This window comes from Myxocyprinus asiaticus, chromosome 15 (genome assembly GCF_019703515.2).
Source record: "Myxocyprinus asiaticus isolate MX2 ecotype Aquarium Trade chromosome 15, UBuf_Myxa_2, whole genome shotgun sequence".
NCBI lineage: Eukaryota > Metazoa > Chordata > Actinopteri > Cypriniformes > Catostomidae > Myxocyprinus > Myxocyprinus asiaticus.
This window is the reverse complement of record NC_059358.1, coordinates 6,623,885-6,642,606: the sequence shown is the minus strand read 5'-3', so window position 1 is coordinate 6,642,606 and position 18,722 is coordinate 6,623,885. Positions and strand designations below refer to the sequence as shown.

The following is an 18,722-nucleotide window of genomic DNA, read 5'->3' as shown; positions in this document are numbered from 1 at the left end:
TATATATATATATGTAAAATATTGTCAAAAGAATAATATCAAAATATAATTGTTTTGGCTATATTGCCCAGCTTTAGCAGTACTCCCTCACTTATCTGATATTGAAATTAACCATTGAAGGAAACGTGAGCTAAGCCACGTCTCTGAGAGTGAAAGTGACTGTCAACCAAATGAATAATGGAAAGTAATCTGAAACAGGTCACCTTCTGGCACTTTATCAACCTTGTCAAGGTTTATTTGTGGTCAATTCATGTTCAGTTCACCAGTGCACTACCTCTGCAGCAAACCAGTTGAGTTTGCTGCTCACGGGAGGTTTTGCGACAAACTGGGTTTTGTAACCAATCTAAGAGTTCAATATCCATAGAAATGAAGCAGTTCCTAAGCAACAGGCGGCGTGACCTTGACATGAACTGGTTTGAGTGTTCATCGGACTGGGAGCAGGAGCTGGAGAGGACTGGAGCCACTGGCTGGAGGGTCTGCTCTGTCAATGACCGCTTTGAGATGTCCACCAGGTACAGATCTGCTTTCAGACCTCTTGAGGGTATTTTTCTGCTTTTTACACACTGGTTAGTGTTCCATAACACAGCCAGGGGCAGAATTTAACCAGGGCTCTGGGCAAAAATGCCACAAATTCCAAATGTAAGGGCAAACAAATCCCCCAAATGAAGTCCTCTTTTTTTTATTTTATTTTTATTTTTTACATTTAATGCATTTCTTGAAATTGTATGGACTGTGTTTGGAACGCAGAAGCAAATTATAGTGGGATAAACTTCTATGGTGGTAAATAGGAGGCCATAGCAAATATTATTCAGCACATTTTTATTTGCATTCATGTTTGCTCCAACAGCAAAAGAGAAAATTCCACTATTACATTTTCATAACTTTTCCAAAAGAGGAAAAAGTGTCCGAAAAGAGAAAGATGCCAAATTTACAATCACTCCCTCTGCTGTATTTAAAACCCCATCACAGCAGCTTACAAAATTAATTTATGTCAGAGTAATTTAACACAAACAATTATGTTAATGTTAACAAAATAATAGTTAATGATAAAATAATAATAATTAAAAATATGAAAAATTCTGCTGTATTTAATATGCTAAATAAGTCGACATCACAGTCTAAAAGTCATAAAAGGAATCAAAAGAATTTCCATCTGATTTAAAGAACACATGTGTAACAAGAGTTAGCGTGCAGGACTCACATGCTCACTTACTAAAGCAGTTGTGCCAGGATCCAAAGCTAGACTCCTCCGCTTGCACTTTGAAAACATGGTGAAGATGGCAACTTGGAAACGCTTGCGCTGTGGAAACTCTCACGAGAACCACAGTGGATCTCACAGGAGTATCACAGCTCGAGGTATCCCGTCATAGAAATGACCGAAAACCCCCGCTTGCTTGGTGCACACACCTGAAAAGTCTTCTGCGTGTTTTGCTAGTAAAGAGACAGATTAATCTCCAAGAAACATACATTTTGCCTAAGACAATATATTAAAAAGGTTATTGCAAGGTCTAGCCACTCTCTTGCTCCACCCCTGCACCAGGGGACAAATATAGCCATTTAATAAAAAAGTTCATTTTTGACACAGGACAATGGATTCAATTTGCTACATTTGTATCACACTCTGACAGAGAACCATGGAGTTATTTGGAAGAACATACACCTATACTATTACCATTTTTTAGGTATGCAGTATGTATATATTTTGTGCACAGAATGGTGTTTTGGAATGGCATACTACCATACTACACCTTCTATTTTTGAAATATGCGGTATGTACAGTATACTGTGCAGCACGTTATGGCGTTTTGCAATGTTATAATACTGTACCTACTGAAGACCTTTTTCAGTGTGATGAATAAACCAGAAGTAAAATCAATTGTAATTTTTAAGATCTGTTTCTTAACTCATTAGTTGAGTTTCATTAAGTTATTTTTTTTTATTTGATGAAATTAGCAAAATTAGCATATTTATTTCTGATTTTAACTGGACACCACTTGCTGAATTAAACATGCAATGTAGCAACGTCATACACTATTACAATGTAACATACTATTGTTTGAAACATTTATCGTTACATCTTGCATATTGTTTACATAGTATTTTCTTTTTTTTTTTTTAAGTATTCCATATCTATTCCAACAACAGCCCATGCTTATGCAGACTTTCTGTATGTCTGTTTACACAGAAGTGTTTACATCTATGTCTGTGCCTGCAAGTACAGTCAACAAACGTGGAATTAAAATTTCAGCTGTGTTGAGCTCAAAGCACGTCAAATCACAGTCTTGTCATGTTCCATGTGGAAACTGCTCAGACTTTGTTTTCTTGCATGTTCTTGTAGTCTGCCCAGATTCAATGTGGTTCCCCAGAGGGTCCTGGACACAGAGCTCAAGAAAACATTTGCCCACTTCAATGAGGGACGAATCCCAGTGAGTGTATACTCATCACAGCTTACATTCATTGACAAAACTCCAGCCTCTTTGGGACTTCAATAGCCTGTTATACTGTAGGTCAAATATTTACATTGAATCATATTTTATTGGACTCCTCCCCCTCAGCGATGGTGTTGGCGACATCCATGTGGCAGCGACTTACTACGCATGGCCAGCTTCCAAAATAATATCTACCATGAGAAGGACGACATCAGGTTGGTCTTTTCATGTTTTCCAGAGTAGATAAAGTTGTCATCCCTTGGCAGCAGTAAAACATTCATCAAACTCTCATTACTGGGTCAGTAGGCTAATGGAGCTCTTGTTGTGTGCAGGAACCTGGAGTTGGTACTGTTTGGCGGTCAGCAGCTGTGTGTCATTGTAGATTTGGGGGAGGAAGTTCCGTCACCTGCTGACATCCAACTGGCTCATACAAGACTTCAAACACTTTGTTTGGGCGGTCAGTACTATATTTATATATATATATATTTTATTATTTATTTTTTTAATGACTGAATTGTCATTATACAGTTGGCAGTAATCAAGAAATTATTGCTTAAAGGAATTGTTGCCAAAAATGAAAATTCCGTCTTACTTACTCTCATGTCGTTCCAAACCCCTATGCTGTTATTTTTTTCCATGGAACACAAAAGGAGAATGTTTGAAAAATCTTCTTACAGCTCTTTTCCATTCAAGAGCAGTTTATATTCATAGCTTTGTGTGAGGAACCTTGAAGACTAAAATTTAAGTCGCTATGCTTTGAAAATCTCCTCCTCCAGAGCTCTCAAAACACATTTGCTTTAATGCAAAAAAAAAAATAAAAATAAAAAAATTTCTTAAGCTGATAACACTGATGGTCATGTAAACGCTTTTAACTGTTTTCCTTTATTGGGGTATGGTCATAAATGGTTTAAGCATAAACTAATCGACACGGGTAGATTTTTGCCCTTTACCCCAATTTCACGTTGCATTTACTGTAAACACTTTTGACGGCTTTCTTACCAGCTTGTTCAATGTGCACAGGTGTTGGGCAAACGGCTATTTGTTTTGACATCAAAATCAGAGAATAACCTGATGATTTCAAGTCTCATTTATATGTGTTTTTCATGTGTAGTCGGCAGTGCTGGGTAACTTTAAAATTGCAATCCAGTATCGTTTACAATTTACATGACTAAAAGTGCAATCAGGAACGAAATCTCCTGGATTATAGTTTTTAGGTTATCTCATCTGATTAATTTTGGATTACTTTTGGATTACCTAACTCTTGTTAATTTGATTACACATGTATTTTGACATAATGTTGCTTAAATGCGTTTAAAAAAACGTAATGAATGAGGAAAAAAAAGAATATATTTTTTTTTAAATATGTCTTCCAGATTAGATTTTATTTATTTATTTTTTTTTTGTCCAGACTTCCATAACCAATAATTAGTGAAGGTCACTGGATATGTTGTTGTGCATCAAGGATTGATGCATATTTGAAGACGTTCAAAGGTCTCCATTGTGTGAAAAGATAAATTTTAGTGTTACTGCAATACAGAATTGATGTTCTGTCTAGCCTCACATTCCTACTGTGGTTATACCCACGTTGGCCCACAACATTCCTCACAATGGTGCGAGTTCAAAGAGCAGCCCGACAAATCCCACCACAGAGGGGCGGGCGGCTGCACCAGATTATTTTTCTGCTCATTTTTCTTTAACCCACTGCATTTTAGCATTGTCTGTTGTTGTTTGAGACCATATAATTCTGGAAAATTCCAATCGGTCAGTACAATTCAGTTGTTTCTCTCTTTGTCACACAGACATTTCGTCATCTGTATCAGTGCCAGACGACAAGTGGCTTTCTACACTTGAAACCACTCGCTGGCTTGACTATACCAGGTATATATGCTTTTTCATGCATATGTTTAGAATAGCGTACTAACATACTGCTCATACTATATATGTAGTATATTGTAGGTATACTGTGTACAGTATGTGAATTTTCTGTATGTACATTATGGGATACCCTGATGAACTACATTTGCCAAAAGGTGCAGTATACAACAGAGCACACTGCATGGAATACTGTATCCCACAATGCAATGTTCTGGTTCCATTGTGATGAATGAACTGGAATTATAGCAGCAATGTCTCTTTTTGACTCATTATTTGATTCGACTTTTTGACTCATAATTTGATTCGAATAATGCAAAATAACAATTTTAATTTTTAAAGTTGATACCTTGATGCCACTCACGAAGTGATGAAATCAATGTGCTACTATTTGGTAATATGGTATGCCGCAATAATTAACATGCATGGTTATTTTATTGTGGACACTTTAAAATACCAGGGGAAAGATATCTTCTCAAGATAATTTATTAGCCAAATTAAGATTTTTCTGAACGTGCTATAGCTTCCATCAACAATTCATGAATCAAGATTCACAAGCAGATACTAAAATTACCATGTGCCAAAGTGAGGAGGGTAATTATTTGCTTTAGCCAATAAATGAAACTCTTGCCAGTGACCATTAACTTTATACTGTAACATAATTCTTGTCAAATTGTAATAACGACAGTCAGGCAGTCTCTAATATATAATATTTTTGGAGATTGAAAATGTAAACAAACAAACAACAACAACAACAAAACTGTTTAGTTAGTCCTTGTGACAAGTCACGAACTCTCTTTGAAGGAGGAAGTGGGAGCTGGATAAACAATCCAACGCAATCTTTATTTTACACGCTTTTTCAGTGTCGCACACGAAATAATGCTTTTTAGCAGTATACCACACACACACACACACACACACACACACACACACACACACACACATCTTCGTGCATCTCTCTCTCTCCCCTCCGGCGGTTTGGACTGCCCTTTTATCCCTCTTCAGCTCTCACTGCAACACAAAACAGCTGTTTCCCACAGGTGTCAATCCTTACCACTCTTCCTCTCCCAACCTCGCTCTCCACAGACATCGCTCGGCCACGCCCAGCTCACCACAGTCCTAAAGGGATAATTCACCCAAAAATGAAAATTCTCTCATCATTTACTCACCCTCATGCCATCCCATATGTGTATAACTTTCTTTCTTCTGTAAAACACAAATGAAGATTATTAGATGAGTATCTCAGCTCTGTAGTTAGTGAATCTGTACCAAATTTTGAAGCTCCACATTGCACATAAAGGCAACATAAAAGTAATCCATATGACTCCAGTGGTTAAATCTATATCTTCAGAAGTGATTTGATAGGTGTTGTTTAGAAACAGATCAATATTTTAGTCCTTTTTACCTGTAAAGTATGCATGAAGAATACGAATCGCCAAAAACAAAAGAAGAAGAATGTGAAACTGAAAGCGGAGATAGTTCATTAAAAAGGACTCACATATTGATCTGTTTCTCACCCACACTTATCATTTTGCTTCTGAAGACATGGATTAAACCACTGGAGTCATATGGATTACTTTTATGCTGCCTTTATGTGCTTTTTGAGCTTCAAAATTGCCCATTCACTTACATTGTGAGGCCCTACAGAGCTGAAATATTCTTCTAAAGATCTTCTAAAAAATGTTCAACAGAAAAGTCAAACACATCTGGGATGGCATTAGGGTGAGTAAACAATGAGACAATTTTCATTTTTGGGTGAATTATCCCTTTAAGGTTCTTAAAGTTACATTCTGTGTGATCTTTTAATTTAAAACACAAATTTGGTGTTTAAAGCAATGTAGCTTGCATTATACACATTAAAACATAACAAGACTTCATTTTAACCTTAACAGCAATGTAGAATGCTGGGGCCTGGGTAGCTCAGTGGTAAAAGACGCTGGCTACCACCCCTGGAGTTCGCTAGTTCAAATCCCAGGGCATGCTGAGTGACTCCAGCCAGGTCTCCTAAGCAACCAAATTGGCCCGGCTGCTAGAGAGGGTAGAGTCACATGGGGTAACCTCCTCGTGGTTGCTATAATGTGGTTCGTTCTCGGTTGGGCGCGTGGTGAGTTGAGCGCGGATGCCGCAGTGGATGGCTTGAAGCCTCCACACGCGCTGTGTCTCCGTGGCAACACGCTCAACAAGCCACGTGATAAGATGGGATTCATCCTCCGCTACCCGGATTGAGGCAAATCACTACGCGACCACAAGGACTTAAAAGCGCACTGGGAATTGGGCATTCCAAATTGGGTGAAAAATAAAAAATCTTGGTTAATGCTAATTCATCAAAATACTCATTGGAATTTTATTTTAGATTGTAATACACAAACTACAGTAATGTTATAATTTACAACCAAACAAATTATTTAAATGTATTAATACATGTAGAAATTAACTGAAACTAAGGTTAATATGTGCTAAAAATTATTGGTCAATGTTAGTTTATGTTAGCTAATGTTAAAGAATACAACCTTATTGTACGTATTACCAAATGTTTTTTGGGAAAATATTTGTATAAAAAAATTGCAGGCAGTATACATTGTATACTGTGCAGTATTAGTTGTAAGTAGTAAACTAGTATTCCATTCCATAATTTGTTTTAGATCCGAAAGTGATCAAAAATGAGATAAAGTGAGTAACTGGTCAAGTGGAAAAGAATATGTAGTGCAGCTTTAGATTAGGAATGTTACATAGTCATTATATTTGACGTTGCTTTCATCAGTTAATCGTGCTCTGTTTTTGTGTGTACAGTATGTGTTTTGCCCTGCTGTGTTTGATGTTATTGAGTCTCCGCAGGTGTTGTTTGAGAAAAGCCACCGAGGTTGCTTGTTTGCTCAGAGGAGGTCACATGACTGTTGTTCTCCAAGGTTAGTCACATTGATCATTAACAGCCATCTGATCTGTTTGTTTAGTGTAGTCAGTATCCGGTATAGCTGCATTTGTTGCCATAGAAAATGATATCGAGAAAATGATATATATATATTTATTTATTTTTTTTCAACCAATAGCAGACAGGGGGAGTGTTTGCAAAACCATTTTCATTTGGTTACGCTAGTGATGCAGAAATCACACACTTTGCCTTTAAGAAAAAAAAAAAATCGAATAGCCTTACCACACCGTTTAAATGTGTTCTTTTTCTTAACCCATAAACCTATGAATAGTGACCTCTGGCAATGCCCTCCAATTCTTTAAATTCTCATTTCATTTTATAGTCCTCTAAAACGTTTGTTTTTCTCAGTGTGTCCCCCGGTTGGCCTCCAATAAACATCAATATTCTCTGTGTCTTGACAACCAGTGAATAACTTCAGGAATGAGTTTGCCAGATAAAGTGGACACTCCCATCTATCACAGTGAAACCTGTTCACCACATGTGCGCTGAGCAATAATATACACCAAGCGAGGGTGATGAAACCACCTAAAACACTGTAAAAAAAAAAAAAAAAAAAAAAAAAAAAAAAAAAGCATAATTTTGGTTATGTTATATTATGGTTTTACTACAGTAACTATAGTTTAACCATGGTATTTGTAGTAAAAACTATTAAAAAAAAACCCCACCAAGGTTAATCATGCTTAAGCTTTGGTATTAAAAAAAAACAAAAAAAAACATGTTTACTATATGGATACAATATACTGTGGTTTTTATGCAGAAATAACATGGTTACTTTTCATAGTTACTACTAAATACTATAGAAAAAACAATGGTTTCCGCCCCAAACCCCCCCCCCCCCCAAAAAAGCCTACTACAGTCATAGTTTCTACAATATTACTACCAAAATCTATGCTTACTACAGTCTACAATATTAAGATAGTAAAACCATGGTTTCCGCAAAAATAAACATGGTTACTACAATCATGGTTACAACAGTGTTACTATAGTAAAATCATGGTTTCTGCCAAAAAACTATGGTTACTATAGCCTACAATATTACTAGACTAAAACCATGTTTTTGCCAAAAAAAAAGAAGCAGCAGCAGCGTGGAATGGTCATGGTTACTACAATATTAAAGCTATAGTTTCCACCCAAAAAATGGTTACTACATGGTTGGTTGCTACAATATTACTATAGTAAAACCATTGTAAATGTATTTCTAGGGAACACAAAACTATTGCAAGGAAACGCAAAACTTATTGCGAGGGCACGAAAAACTATCAGAAGAAAAATCCTGCCGATTGTCCCGCCCAAAATAAAGCCATTGGTTGAGCCTAACTATTGGCTGTTTTCGGTTGGCAACCAACTTTGATGTAAGATTCATTTGATATTCGGTGATAAACTTTTTTTAAAACGGTTTCAAAAGTGGGTCATCCAATCAGAGCTTATATTTTCTGTTTTATAAATGTGATTTTATTATTTTTAGTGCATTATTTACTCTAAAGCCAAAAAAATGCATTAAAATTTACATTTTTTATTTTTTTGTGTAGTTATCTGTTATCAGCTTTTTTTGTTTGTTTGTTTGTTTTATACACTGTGTCTTTTCAGAGCCAGAGGATCGGGACATGAACTGTGTAGTGTGCAGTCTGGTACAGGTGATGTGTGACCCTCACTGCAGGACTGTTGCTGGATTCCAGGGTCTGCTTCAGAAAGAGTGGATAACGGCCGGACACAAATTCCTTAGCCGGATCAACTACAACCGGGACAGTGATAAAGAGGAGGTAGAAAAACCTCATTACTGTTCCAAAACCTAGTGAGCTGCCTACATAGGCAGCCTTATAAGGCATCACAGGAGCGCTCCTCACTGATGAAAGTTGTTCAAACAAATGTAAATGTCTTTTAAGATACCTTTTTTAGGCAGCATCACATGTGTCCTTCAGAGAGAAGGCAATCCCTTATTGCATTGTGGTGCACTCAGTTAAAACAATCCAAGATGGCAGACGAAGCAAGAGAAATGTTGATTATGAATACACTTTGAATTAATTTGATGTAGAAAAATAATTTTATTAAAAAGTTCAGTCTAATTGAACATTGACTGTTTTGTCCAATATTTGTATTTTTATGCTTATTAGAGTATTGCGACATGCTAACACCAAACTCATATTGCACTGTCTGTGTAGAGCGTTCCAATTCAGTCTCTTATGAGGTTCCATTTCAAGCAACATAATTTTGACTCCAACTGCCCTCATGTCATACCGATGAACCAAAAAATATTGCCTTGGTGTGCAGATCAGTTCAATCGATGTTTTAGGTGACTTAAGCTGAACTTTCTGAAACAAATGCTTGTGAAACTTCTATACTTCTGCAATTTGTGAATTCAACTAAGTGGTTTTGGTGAAATGCATCATGTCGCTTGCTCTCCGTCAGGCCCCTGTGTTCCTGCTGTTCCTGGACTGTGTATGGCAGCTGTGGGTGCAGTATCCCGCACGCTTCCAGTTGACAGAAGACTACCTTCTGACGTTGCATGACAGTGTACATCTTCCACTCTTCAGTAGCTGCCTAGCCAACTGCCAGAGGGATAGATGTCGCCGTTCACAGGTTTTAGAGCCGGTCATTTCAAAGACTTAAGGCAGTTGTTAAAAATGTTGTATAGTGAGAATGTTTTCCAAAAACTGCCATGAGTAATTTTTACTTATCAATTAACATCATACAAAGTGCAGTAAACTTAAAAAAACAAAAACAAAAATCTATATTTGGTGTGATCACCCTATGCCTTTAAAACAGCACCAACTCTCCCAGGTTGTGCACAGTTTTCTTGGTGGTTGGCAGATAGGATATTTCAAACATCTTGGAGAATTTGCCACAGTTCTTCTGCTATTTAGGCTGTCTCAATTGCTTCTGTATCCATTTAATCCCAAACTGACTCAATGATGTTGAGATCTGGGCTCTGTGGGGACCATACCATCTAATGCAGGACTTCTTTTTCTACTTCTGTTCTATTCTATTTGCTAAAGGAATGTTTGGGAATCTAAAATTAATATTTCCTATTGAATCTTAAATGTAAAGACTTTTGCACAGCACTGTACAGTACATCAAATTACAAACCAGTGTTGGGGAAGCAAGCTTTCCAAACTACAAGCTACTCATAATTTCAAGTTACAGTAAACTACAGTCAAGCTACCCTTCAAAAAATTGTTTGCTACACTGCAAGTTACTAACTATTTAGGGGAGGCAGTATCTTTGCTAGTTATATACACCGATCAGCCACAACATTAAAACCACCTGTCTAATATTGTGTAGGTCCCCCTTGTGCCACCAAAACAGTGCCAACCCGCATCTCAGAATAGCATTCTGAGATTATATTCTTCTCACCACAATTGTACAGAGCAGTTATCTGAGTTACTGTAGACTTTGTCAGTTTGAACCAGTCTGGCCATTCTGGTTGACCTCTCTCATCAACAAGCATTTCCGTCCACAGAACTGCCACTCGCTGTAAATTCTAGAGACTGTTGTGCGTGAAAATCCCAGGAGATCAGCAGTTACAGAAATACTCAAACCAGCCCATTTGGCAACAACAATCATGTCACGGTCCAAATCACTGAGATCACATTTTTTCCCCATTCTGATGGTTGATATGAATATTAACTGAAGCTCCTGACCCATATCTGCACGATTTTATGCACTGCATTGCTGCCACACAATTGGCTGATTAGATAATCACATGGATGATTGTTGGTGCCAGACAGGCTGGTTTGAGTATTTCTGTAACTGCTGATCTCCTGGGATTTTCACACACAACAGTCTCTAGATTTACTCAGAATGGTGCCAAAAACAAAAAACATCCAGTGAGTGGCAGTTTTGTGGACGGAAATGCTTGTTGATGAGAGAGGTCAACAGAGAATGCCCAGACTGGTTCGAACTGACAAAGTCTACGGTAACTCCAATAACTGCTCTGTACAATTGTGGTGAGAAGAATATCATCTCTGAATGCTATTCTGAGATGCGGGCTGGTGCTGTTTTGGTGGCACGAGGGGGACCTACACAATATTAGACAGGTGGTTTTAATGTTGTGGCTGATCGGTGCATAGAAATATATGATATAATAAAATTTTGCATTTAGAGAAGTATTAATTGGGACAAACACAGTGAGGATTACAATTAGGTTGATTACACTGAAGTCAACATGAAATCAAAATTGACCCCATTTACAAAATTTTTGTTGTTGTTATTTTTTGTACAATTCATTGGTGCATGTTATTAAAAAAAAAAAAAAAATCTTCATAATCTTTTTCGAAATTTAATAAGTTGTTCCGCCTTTGAAACGGCTTTGCTTTTCCGATGTCGTCAGAATTTTTTCTTTCTTTTCCCTCAAACTGCCTGGCTTCTTTCTGGCATATAGCTCCCACTTTTCCTGATCCATTCAGTTACCAATGTATAAAATCAACTCCAGGCCTACATTTTTGATTTGATTATCTGCTTTCACTAGGAAATACTGTATGTTATTAACAAAAATTTTATGTAAATCTGATTACATCAGATTTAAGTAAAAATAGGTTGCAAAATACTTTAGTAGTGTCACCTCAGTTAGTTACTCCGCAGTGCTACCACTATCATGTGCAAATGGAAGTATTGAGACTCAAAAATGCCGTATTTTTTTACTTTGTGTGTGTTACTGTTACTGCCTTATTCTGATTTGGGACTATAGTTGTGTTCTTTCATCCTGTCTTCATCCAACATTTAGATGTTATTTTAAGCATGAAAGGAAAATTCTGGGTTGAATCAAGTTAAGCTCAATCGACAGCATTTGTGGCATAATGTTGGTTACCACAAAAAATAATTGGCTCGTCCCTCTTTTTCTTAAAAAAACAAAAAAAAAAAGACGTGAAAATCGAGGTTATAGTGAGGCACTTATAATTGAGTGAATGTGGACAATTTTTAGAGGGTATAAAGGCAGAAATGTGAATCTTATAATTTAATAAATGCACTTACTGTACATTAATTCTTATGTTAAAACTTTTCTATTATTTGAGCTGTAAAGTTGGTTAAATCATCGTTTTAGGCTTTATGGCGTTACATCTTCATGGCAACAAACTTTGCACAGAAAAAGTTAGCGATTTCATCACACTAAAATCATGTTAACATTAATTCAACCTGGTCTCATTGTGAAAACATGACTATATACAATTTTGCAAAATTTGTTATATGTGTCTCCAGGTACAATTCCCTGCAGTTTCCAAGTGAAATGAACACTAGAGGTGCTACAACTGTGTGTTTTATTCACTTTCACTCAAATCATGTCTTTAATGGCTGATAATGACTTTAAAAATACTTATTTTTCTCTCTGTTACTCTGTTTTACTCTATTGCATCTTTTGAAAAATTATACATTTTAAAGCTTGTATTTCAGACCCACCTACATACATACACTTATTCCAAAGTGATTAGCTTGCGTGGTAGCTCTGAGTTGGAGGACCGCGGTTCAAGTCCAGCCAAGAACTCAAACTGACATGTGACACAACAAAAGAAGTGGCACGAAATAACTTGGTTGCTTCAGAATATGTGCTTTTCATTTCGCTTCTGCATTTTAAAACACTTTTGGTTAGGTTAAGGCGTTGATTAGGTAAGGATGTCTTTTTTAACATCTTATTTATATTTTAGAACACTGTTGGTTAGGTTCAGGCAAAAGTTTTAGGTTAGGGAGGTATGTTTTAAACACATCCATCTTAAATTCACCTTAAAACCTCGTCTGAATACAACACCATTTTACTCGCTTTTGGCACCCGCCGCTTGAAATTTCAGAGGAAAACTGCAGCCAAACGAGTTACACAGCATGTACATTTTGAATTTAAAAAATGTTGTGATGTTCACGTAAATTTCATGAGATCAGGCTGCATTAATTGTTTATGTCTTGTGGCTATACTTTTGAAACAGCGAGTATTTAAACGTTAACTGATTGGCCCCATTCACTTCCATTGTAAGCGCCTCACTGTAACCCACATTTTTGATTTCTTAAAGAAAAGGAGGGACAAGTTTAAATACATTTTTGTGGTAATCAGCATTATGCCAGAAATGCCGTCAATTAAGCTTAACTTGTACTGAACCCGGAATATTCCCTGAAGCATTGACATTTTTTTTCTCTACATCACAGTTTTACTGACTGACAAAAAAACAGATTTGAAATCTGAAATGTTTCCCTGCAGCATCTTCCCCAGAGCTACACACCAGTAAATGGCCTGAGGGAGTTACCAATGGGGCCCTCAGAGGAGCCAGTAGACCCGCCTTTTCCTCCAGTGTGGGACTGGGCCCTGCAGTACAGCAGCCAGAGACGAGCTCGCTTCACACAGCCCGTGTCCCAGCCCGTCTGCGCTCCACCTGTACTCAACGGAAACCTCAATACAAACGTTGACCGTAGCTGGGTAAGATTTATCCATCTGTGCTGGTTCCTTTTTTTTTTTTTTAATAATTGGAATCAGTGTTGTTCCAAATCCATGTTACCATTCTGCCTAACATCTCCTTCCCTCTAAGGAACCTCAGCCATTAAGTGGAATCAGAATTGCTAAATTCCTCACAATAATGATACTGTCTGCACAATATGTTTCTGTTCTGTAGGAATAGGCATGGTGTAGCACAGTGGTTGAAGATCTGGGCTGGTTGTATGTTCAAATTCAGCAAAGGGCGATCTAAGAGCTATTGTAATATCACATTAGATTAAAAGTGTCAGTTAAATGACTTCCCTTTAATGAAGGTTCAATATTGATAAGGGAATTGATAGCACAGGACAGGGAAATTAATTATGAGATAATGGCCATTGCTTGTGTGAAGATAATGATCATTGATTAATATGTTCTGGGCTGCCCAAGTTGGCTGGAATTCAAAAGGACATTTCCTCTAAAAACACGGCCAACTTAAAAAAGCAGCGGCAAATTTAGGTCATTTATTCAGTTGCACTGTCAAGTTAACTGTACCGCTTTATTACCTAGTTAAAGACAATAATAATGGTGTTCTCTCTCTTTCACTTGCTCTCTCTCTCACTCTCTCTCTCTCTCAGCACAATGATGGACTGCCAGGTTCTGTGTTCCTGCTGTCTCGGAGCTCTTTCTCGTGTCCCTCAAACCTGCTCCCATGGAGGAGTGGGAACTCGGGCTCTTATTGGAAGAGCCACCGCAGGGCCCCGTCCTCCGAGGGATTGTCTGGACTTGAGCGTCTCATCAGAGCCTATTCACTCTCTGAAACCTCAGACAGCACCACAACACTCCATGATCCATATGAACCGTTGCTGCCCCTGCTGTTAGGACCCTGTGTGAGAGTTTGGAGGGGCTGCTATTTACGGGGTGCACTACATGCTCAGGTACATTGTAGTGCTCAATATTTACATGTAAAAATAGATAGATAGATAGATAGATAAATAGATACGGAAGTAAAAATCCCATTAATTTCTTCCATAGACTAATTGATTTTCAATGCTAACTTATAAACCTTTAAAGACATACCTACCTTGGGCTTAGAGGTTGTTTATCGATGGTATATTCTTCCGTTGAAGCCATCCGTCTGTGTTATTTCAACTTCATTGTTTAAAAATAGTCTTTAATAGTGGAATTCCAACTACATTACCCATAGCCCAGCAGAGAAAGCTTCACCAATCAGAGAACTGCGGCCAACGAAGCCCGCTTAATAAGACCGGAAGCGACCGCCCATGCCCATGACGCACTCTGAATGACGCAAACTAGTCGATCTCCCTGCACTCTCAAACTACTTATATATTTGTGTTTATCGGAATGTTTTGCAGTAAAATGTCACTGTATTGTTTCTATACTTATAATCAACAACCTAAAATCAATAGTTTTAAATATTTCCATAGTTTTATATTCGATTAAGTCGTTCGCAATGCTTCATGGGATTGTAGTCCGTGCCCTCATAAAAGACGTACATAAGTACACAGACTTGTACCTTTGTCTTTTTGTCAGATTTTCAAATACTTTTTTGCCTTAAAACAAAGTCTGAAATGTTGCAATTCACCTCGGACCTGGTTGGTTTGGTTCATGCTTTACAACTCTTTAATGGAGGATTTTTTTTAAAGTCTATGGAAGAAATAAATGGGAAAAATACTTCCAGAACCCAGATGGCTGAAAAGTGGGTGGGTACTGTTGCACTCTATAGTTAAAAGTCCCAAATTATTGCACAATACAGTGCATCCGGAAAGTATTCACAGCGCTTCACTTTTTCCACATTTTGTTACAGCCTTATTCCAAAGTGGATTAAATTCATTATTTTCCTCAAAATTCTACAAACAATACTCCATAATGACAACGTGAAAGAAGTTTGTTTGAAATATTTGCAAATTTATAAAAAATTAAAAAAAATGAAAAAACAAATCACATGTACATAAGTATTCACAGCCTTTGCCATGACACTCAAAACAAAATCACTTTGTTGAAGCACCTTTGGCACCAATTACAGCCTCAAGTCTTTTTGAGTATGATGCTACAAGCTTGGCACACATATGTTTGGGCAGTTTCTCCCATTCTTCTTTGCAGGACCTCTCAAGTTCCATCAGATTGGATGTGGAGCGTCGGTGCACAGCCATTTTCAGATCTCTCCAGAGATGTTCAATTGGGTTCAAGTCTGGGCTCTGGCTGGGCCACTCAAGGACATTCACAGAGTTGTCCCATAGCCACTCCTTTGTTATCTTGGCTGTGTGCTTAGGGTCGTTGTCCTGTTGGAAGATGAACCTTTGCCCCAGTCTGAGGTCCAGAGTGCTCTGGAGCAGGTTTTCATCAAGGATGTCTCTGTACATTGCTGCATTCATCTTTCCCTCGATCCTGACTAGTCTCCCAGTTCCTGCTGCTGAAAAACATCCCCACAGCATGATGCTGCCACCACCATGCTTCACTGTAGGGATGGTATTGGCCAGGTGATGAGCGGTGCCTGGTTTCCTCCAGACATGACGCTTGCCATTCAGGCCAAAGAGTTCAATCTTTGTTTCTCATGGTCTGAGAGTCCTTCAGGTGCCTTTTGGAAAACTCCAGGTCGGCTGTCATGTGCCTTTTACTGAGGAGTGGCTTCCATCTGGCCACTCTACCATACAGGCCTGATTGGTGGAGTGCTGCAGAGATGGTTGTTCTTCTGGAAGGTTCTCCTCTCTCCACAGAGAAATGCTGGAGCTCTGTCAGAGTGACCAACAGGTTATTGGTCACCTCCCTGACTAAGGCCCTTCTCCCCCGATCGCTCAGTTTGGCCGGATGGCCAGCTCTAGGAAGAGTCCTGGTGGTTCCAAACTTCTTCCATTTACGGATGATGGAGGACACTGTGCTCATTGGGACCTTCAATGCTGCAGAAATTTTTCTGTACCCTTCCCCAGATCTGTGCCTCGATACAATCCTGTCTCGGAGGTCTACAGTCAATACCTTGGACTTCATGGCTTGGTTTGTGCTCTGACATGCACTGTTAACTGTAGTACCTTATATAGACAGGTGTGTGCGCCTTTCCAAATCATGTCCAATCAACTGAATTTACCACAGGTGGACTCCAATCAAATTGTAGATACATCTCAAGGATGATCAGTGGAAACAGGATGCACCTGAGCTCAATTTTGAGTGTCATGGCAAAGGCTGTGAATACTTATGTACATGTGATTTTTTTTATTTTATTTATTTTTTTGTTTTTTGTTTTTTAATACATTTGCAAAGATTTCAAACAAACTTTGTTCACTTTGTCATTATGGGTTCTCCCACTTCAGGTCCTGTGAAATTTGTTCAAGTCCTAAATAGGTCTTAAAAATATATTTATTATATATATATATATATATATATATATATATATATATATATATATATATTTGATTTTAAATACTTTTCACCAACCCCGCATTTGCCATTGTGAATATATCGACCACCTTGCTCTTTTGATAGAGATATCAGCCATTAAAAAACCCATATCAGTCGACCTCTACTCGTTACACACTTTACTTGTAACGTGGCCCCAAGTTATCCACAAATGACGCCTTGTGATCCTGAATGTTTCTCTTTCTGTCTCTCTCTCTCTCTTCCTATAGGCCTTCTCACACCCCATGTCTTCCTGCAACCAGCATCCATTAGAGCAGCTGGCCAGGGAGGTGCAGCAGCTCCGAGACAAACTGGCTCAGGCTTCAGACCGACCCCCTGAAAACCAGAGCAAACGACAGGAGCTACGGCGCCTGGAGTCCAACCTCAACCAGAATGCCAACAATGGGACCTTCCTCTTTTCCTCTTCCTCTAGAACATCTCAACAACAGCCACTGGCTGGAAGAGGACCAGCCCAGTCCTCCATCCTGCCCAGAGCCCAACGGACCGCATCAGATCCACCCAGGGCTGCGCAGAGGAATAACGGCAAGCACACATTCCTGTTCGGCCACCAAGAGTCGCAGTCAGTGCCGCGATACATGCCTACCCCTAGTGCCAAATTCCCCAAACACAAGGGAAACTCGCATTGATCTATTGGAAGGAGAAACAACAATCTCTTGTTTGTTTTAGAGGCGATCGAATATGCTTTGGAATAAGATACAAACTAGAAACGGAACTGAAAACTGTACATGTTGCACACCAAGTATGTGTATTTAAAAAAGGCGCTGTTTTTTTTTATTAGTAGCTTTATAGTGTTGAAGGAAAAATAACTTGGCAAAAACCGTGCAAAATTGTCCAAAAAAAAAAAAAAAAAGTTTTTAACTTTAACAAGCAGGATGAAGTTGAATAAACCAGAGAGAACTGTAGTTTCAGCAAGCGTGTTTTAAAGAAATAGGTCAACTAAAAAAAAAATACTCACAATCATGTCGTTCCAAACTCAGATGCTGTTATTTTTTCTGTTAAACACAGAAAAAAATGGATTTTTCATATACAGGTGCTGGTCATATAATTAGAATATCATCAAAAAGTTGATTTATTTCACTAATTCCATTCAAAAAGTGAAACTTGTATATTATATGCATTCATTACATACAGACTGATATATTTCAAATGTTTATTTCTTTTAATTTTGATGATTATAACTGACAACTAAGGAAAATCCCAAATTCAGTATCTCAGAAAATTAGAATATTACTTAAGACCAATACAAAGAAAGGATTTTTAGAAATCTTGGCCAACTGAAAAGTATGAACATGAAAAGTATGAGCATGTACAGCACTCAATACTTAGTTGGGGCTCCTTTTGTCTGAATTACTGCAGCAATGCGGCGTGGCATGGAGTCGATCAGTCTGTGGCACTGCTCAGGTGTTATGAGAGCCCAGGTTGCTCTGATAGTGGCCTTCAGCTCTTCTGCATTGTTGGGTCTGGCATATCGCATCTTCCTCTTCACAATACCCCATAGATTTTATATGGGGTTAAGGTCAGGCGAGTTTGCTGGCCAATTAAGAACAGGGATACCATGGTCCTTAAACCAGATACTGGTTGCTTTGGCACTGTGTGCAGGTGCCAAGTCCTGTTGGAAAATGAAATCTGCATCTCCATAAAGTTGGTCAGCAGCAGGAAGCATGAAGTGCTC

At 38.2% G+C, this 18,722-nt stretch overlaps 1 protein-coding gene across 2 annotated transcripts in view; it reads left to right on the top strand.

Moving 5' to 3' along the window:
- Window positions 1-18,094, top strand: part of LOC127453098 (myotubularin-related protein 11-like) — a 48,101-nt gene extending 30,007 nt beyond the window's left edge. For both annotated transcript variants that reach the window (XM_051719189.1, XM_051719190.1), the window contains exons 7-17: window positions 365-512; window positions 2,339-2,426; window positions 2,556-2,644; window positions 2,762-2,886; window positions 4,229-4,307; window positions 7,137-7,207; window positions 8,818-8,990; window positions 9,637-9,807; window positions 13,409-13,624; window positions 14,257-14,556; window positions 17,260-18,094. In XM_051719189.1, the coding sequence (XP_051575149.1) occupies window positions 365-512; window positions 2,339-2,426; window positions 2,556-2,644; window positions 2,762-2,886; window positions 4,229-4,307; window positions 7,137-7,207; window positions 8,818-8,990; window positions 9,637-9,807; window positions 13,409-13,624; window positions 14,257-14,556; window positions 17,260-17,676 (1,877 nt within the window). In that variant the 3' untranslated portion in view covers window positions 17,677-18,094. The remainder of the gene's footprint in view (window positions 1-364; window positions 513-2,338; window positions 2,427-2,555; window positions 2,645-2,761; window positions 2,887-4,228; window positions 4,308-7,136; window positions 7,208-8,817; window positions 8,991-9,636; window positions 9,808-13,408; window positions 13,625-14,256; window positions 14,557-17,259) is intronic.
- The last annotated feature ends 628 nt before the right edge of the window (window positions 18,095-18,722 follow it).